This window comes from Carassius carassius, chromosome 31 (assembly GCF_963082965.1).
Source record: "Carassius carassius chromosome 31, fCarCar2.1, whole genome shotgun sequence".
Classification (NCBI taxonomy): Eukaryota; Metazoa; Chordata; class Actinopteri; order Cypriniformes; family Cyprinidae; genus Carassius; species Carassius carassius.
Window position 1 is genome coordinate 3738269 of NC_081785.1, and position 5648 is coordinate 3743916.

The window sequence follows — 5648 nt, forward strand, 5'->3', positions numbered from 1 at the left end:
GTAAGTTTTAGCATGACAATAGAAGACCCAGCTGCTCTATCCTGAACCAGACACCACACCTTTGATTCCTCACAGACAGAGCAGCAGCGACAACATCACTGCAATGCACCACAAAACACGACAACCAAACTCTACACTGGCTTCAGATGGATTGTGGATGTATTATACAAAATGGATACATTTATAACCGTATTACACACAGAAACAAGTGTATATATATACACATACGTGTGTGTGTGAGTGCGCATACTTTTTCAAAAATGCGTACATCAAAAAACATTTTAAAAAGTGTTGTAAATATCCTTTACAGGACAAAAATAAAATAAGTACAAACACACACACACTTGTTCAGTGCAAAACTGTTCTAGCTCCCTCTTAAATTATTTCCATCAACAGGATGTGCACCAAAGGCCTCCAGAGAATTTAAGCACAGAGCCCACTTCAGTTAAGATAGCTTGGCATGTGCATTGTTCTCTGACCTTAACGCCCTCCCCCCAGTTATTAGGTCTGGATGCACTTGCATAGCCAGCTGCCATGAATGAATTGTGCCACCTTCTAGTTGTCTGTGAAAGAGCATTAGTTTGAGTCATGGCAACAGCCACGCACCAACTGCTTTCCCTCGCTCCCGCAGCCAATGCTAGTGTACGACTGACAAGTCACATGACCAACCAGCTGAATTCTAAATGAGGAATACATCCCCAGGGCCATCTCAGGCATGTGCAAGCATTTTCCCGCTCCAGCTTTCCTGCCCACACCAAAATACTCTAATATAATGAGAGAGGGAACAGCTAACAGCTTCAAAATCGAGGCATAACAGATTAAGACACAGTGTGCTAAGAGCAGGGTAATGGTGCGCTATTTAATGCATCCTGCATATGCAATAAACAGCTTCTATCATGAGCCATTAATGGAACTTGTTGCTAAGGGAGAAATAAAAAACGGCACATATTAAACAAGCACAGCGCTTACCCCATGTGACACCCATCGGGGAGTGCTGTAGAGATGTTTCATGCCCTGTGGCTACATCAAACTTTTGACTGTTTAGGTCAGTGTAGCAGGAATACATCTGTCTGGAGCAAAAACAATGACATGAACGCAAAATACATTGACAATAGTCATGAAACTACGGTATATGCTTAGTGTGATACCCGAGCCACTATTACACTTAACAAGAAGAGTACTTTATATTTTTAAAATAACTTTGACATATTTCCGATTTTTAAAAAACAATAGCATTGCAAAATGACTGTAAAAAGAATAGTTTGGCTCTTAAGTGAAATAAAGACCTACTAAAAATATATCTTGTTAATTAAACTATGAAAATATGTATATATTCTAAGGAAGCTTTATAAAGCCGACTATTATTTAGAGAAATCTGAAATTAAGCAATTTCACAAACAGACATTAAGGCACAATCCAAATATCAAAGACATATCTAACAAATTCACACGCCACAAAGTGTTAATATCAATGAATTTATTACAATTTACTCAGCTCCAAGGCACGTTACAAGTCTTCTGTTACTACAGAAATATGTATAAACAAACAGAGCATTTCGTTTTTAATTTACAGTATTTTTTGCTCTACTAAAGCATCCGTGCAACTTTAAAGCAAAGAGAGAAAATGAAAACACGTAATAAAATATATCTGTATTCTCAGACCACGGGATACAAATTAAAAATCGCCGTTTCAAAGATCATACAAAAAAAAAACAACCAAAAAAAACAGACGGGATCAAGAAACAAAGAATGCCCTCTCTTAGACTCACTTCATTTGTTATACCTACCACAAAAAAGTGTACTTATTAATAAAAAAAGAATTTTTTTGCTTGGCATTGTACATGTAGATGTGGAAAATAAGTATGACGTTGAATAAAAATGTTAACTTAACTGTAAAAGTGCCGTAAAAAATGTTTTCACACACAGCCTCCTCCTTTGTGGAGGAAAACAATTGTCTCTGTACACTGGACTATTTCTGTAACTTCAATATTCACAACAAGTAGGCTGTGTCTCATAACCAAGCATGCTACCTCCTTAGACAGCATTTCTGGCCATTCAAATACATCTATAATGCCCATAAATGTTATCTTGGTAGGCATCTCACTAGATTTTAAGATACAATCTTAAATATACTCGCTTCACTTGTCTGTATCTGATGCAGGAAGCATATATTTTTATATTTAAGGGTCTCTTTCTTTCTTTACTTTCACATCCCCGGCTAAAATGGTCGCTATCTCGCCTTGCATGAAAGCCCAAGGCACGTTTGACCCTACCAGGGGACATTTGTCTCCGCTAGGGCAGTACACCTCTCCTGTGGCACCCTGAGCTTTGATGCTCTCCCGGGAACACGGGAAGCAGAATTTGTGGTTGGGCACTGACGGGCACTGGACGAAGTGTGTGTCTTCTAAACGTTCGTGGCAGATAGTACAACACAAAGGACCGTTATTTGCCATGGGTGAGTCTGGAATGTTCTGAGGGTGCACCTGATCCTGATGCAAACCCGATTGAGAAGGTGTCCCCGTCAGACTGATGTCCCCGTTCCGGGAGGCCAAACGCCGCTGTCCGGACACCGAGGCAGGGGAGACTGGACTGCTACTGTTGTGTCGGGTGGATGTGGTGGAGTGCACTGAGTTGCTGTCCTTTGGTGAGTGCGCGTTGCCCAAGGTGTCTGCGACCGACATGAGCGCAGCCATGGGGGACTGTCCATTCTGTGGGACTGATTCAGGTGGGGTGGCTCGACTGGAGTGCACTGACCCCAGGGGCGGAGGTCCACCGTGAGAGGCTGCGAATGAGCCAGACGCCATGGTCAGTTTGAGCGCCTCGCTTTGGCTCGCCATCCACTGCTGTCTCTGTTGCTCCCCCTCCGCTGAGTCCGGTTCCGGGGAGGCTTTGCGTTTGCGCATTCCGGTCCTGAGCGTGCTGCCCGATGCCATGGCCCGGGGCATGTTGACCAGCGCTGAAGGTAGCAAAGGGCAGCTGGCATCGATGTAAGGCTGGGGCAGCATTTCGCCCCCGAGCCCCTCCTTAAAGAAGCGCACAGACTCCGGGAGTAAATCGCCCAAGAGCCTCCAGTCACCAGAGCCATGCTTTTTCTCATATTCCAGATATTTAAAGCCGGAGGAAAGCCCTCTGCCATAGTCTTTCATACAGTCCTGGTACATCTGTTTAGCCACACCGGACGCACTGGAAAACACATTACCAGATCCACTGGGATACTCAATAAAGATTTTCAGTTCATAGTCCATGCCGTGCTTTGAAATGGCATCGAAGGCAAACACCCTACCTAGAAGGGAATGATCTTTCTTGAACCTTACATCAAACGGAGTGCAATTGGAAAGTGTGATAAGCGTGTCCCTCACTATCTTGGGTTTGCTTGCCCAATCCTCTGCTCTGCTCCTCAAACTTTCACTAAGTTCAGCCAGAGCCTCTGCGTTACGCTGCTTCTCTTTTAGATCTCTCTCTTGGTCCGTGCTGGACACAGAACCGGGTCTTTTACCTTGCTCGGAGAGCGCGAGCGCCGGTCCGATGCTGGCCGGGGCTAGAGGGGCTCGTCCAGACAGGCTGTGCTGGGCTATACTCGCCGCTGACGGTGGGCCGTTCAGGAGAGTCTGCGGGAGGAGGTTCGGCGGCACGCTCATCTGTCCCGATACTGCCACCAGCCCGTGATTCCGACGCGAGTTAGGGCTCTGTCGGTTCAGCTCAGGGGGTCCCTCGTCTGATTTGGGGAAGCCGTTCGGTCCGCCGAGTCCGTTCGGAAGCCTGTGCGCGCCGATGCTGGAATAATCAAAGCGCGATCTCTCGGTTCCGAGCGCGTATCGGTCCAAACCGGGCTGTTGTTGTTGTTGTTGCTGCTGCTGTTGTTTGGACGAGCCGTCCAAATGGTTCATCTGCACAGACTCCTTGGATGGAATGCCGGCTTGTGCTTTTCCCGCAGACGACGGAGCGGGACCCGGGGATCTCCCTTCCTGGAAGCCATGAGCCCGCTTCAGATGGCGCGCGGTCTCGATAACAAACTCGATCCGATCCGCGCCCTCGTAGTTCACGCAACCCCTGCACACGGGCTCCGTAAAATCCCAAATCATCGCCCACGGCATACGCGGCAGGTCGCACAGGTAACACGACTGTCTCCTCGACGAGGAGACCTGCGCCGAGGACATGTTGAGCTGCTCCTCTCGGATCTGTTTTACGGTTACTAGGAGGCGAATGCGCCTCCTCTGCTTCTCGAAATGCCACCTGGCTGGGCCGGTGACGTCAGAACCACGTTCCGCAGTTCCTTTTTCTGTTACAAATGACAAGCCACTTGTTGCCACGCGAGTGCGCATGCGCTAACCACTCCCTAACAAATCTTCTGAATGGACCAAGAAACGCGCACCGCCACCAGGTATGGCAAGCCGCTTAAACATTTAATCTTCAAAACATACTAATATATATTTTTGTGTTACTAGCACTTTAGGTAAATCCTATCTATTCAGTACTTATTCATTATGCACTATTTATTTCTTTGATTTTAATCATTATCGCAAATATATTACATATATATTACATTCCATTTTTTACTGGAAACAAATTGCATTTGTGTGTGTGTGTGTGTGTGTGTGTGTTAGTATCTATAGTACTGGAATGCATCTAAGAAATTATCATCACTAGTGATAATTTCTAACTAATGAATACTTAGTAGTGAATCTGGAATAGACACCATGAAGAGATACATGAATACCTGAAAACCAGATTCCATACATCATATTATACAATTAAATAATAATAATAAATATTAGCGGTAAAAATTATAACTTGTCAATATTGGGTTAATGACTAGTAGCAAAAGATATAGGTAATAGTAACTAATGAATAAATTTGATAAATCATTAAAAATTACTGATTTAATAGATACCCACCACTACTGTAATGAATCCTAGAATCAAATGAAGTTACTATTGAAACTAAAATTGTATACTAGTCATTAATAGATCACATACTATTTACTATAAATGCATACTATTTATTTATGAATATTAAAAATAATACAAAAAATAAATGTTCAAGCTACTTGCCATAACTTGTTGGCCAGTTTGCTGGTAGAATACAAGAGCCAGAGTTGTGGGTTGAAAATCTGAGGTATTCATGTTTCTTCAAGAGAGTCTGTTCTTACTGCTTCTAAAATGTCCATAAGCTTGATATTCAATAATATTAATAATGCAAGATCATGTTATAAAGATGCTTGCACCAGCAAAATGTGTGTGAATTAAACTAAAAATAAGTATACTGTGGGCATATTTGAAACAAAAGACATTCTTAGTCATATGAAATAACATTTATGCCCCATGATATAAAGAGTTCTTTAAACATTGACAATTTTTACATACTGCAGATGTTCTGATATCATTGTGATGAAATAAATATGATTATTAAAGAATATTTCTAGTGTTTTGCATGGTAGTATCTATCAGCCTCTGAATGTTTACCTTAAAAAAGGAAGTTTCGCAGCCCTGCCCCCTAAAAGCCCCTTTCCCATAGTCTATTCTCTGCTTAACAACACCCCATAGACGATGCAAAAAAAACCCTCATCCTGTTATACAACAAGACGAGAGAGCGGAAAAACAGAGAGAAGATAAAAAAAGGCAAGGGAGGTCTGGAGGAGAGGAGAAATGC

The 5648-nt window shown here is 43.2% G+C and overlaps 1 protein-coding gene across 1 annotated transcript; it reads right to left on the reverse strand.

Annotated features, from left to right (window-relative positions):
• Nucleotides 1-1461: 1461 nt before the first annotated feature.
• On the reverse strand, nucleotides 1462-4336 carry LOC132111353 (interferon regulatory factor 2-binding protein-like B). Its single transcript, XM_059518577.1, has one exon. The coding sequence runs from the start codon at nucleotides 4319-4321 to the stop codon at nucleotides 2180-2182; it is 2142 nt and encodes a 713-aa protein (XP_059374560.1). The 5' UTR covers nucleotides 4322-4336; the 3' UTR covers nucleotides 1462-2179.
• Nucleotides 4337-5648: the final 1312 nt, after the last annotated feature.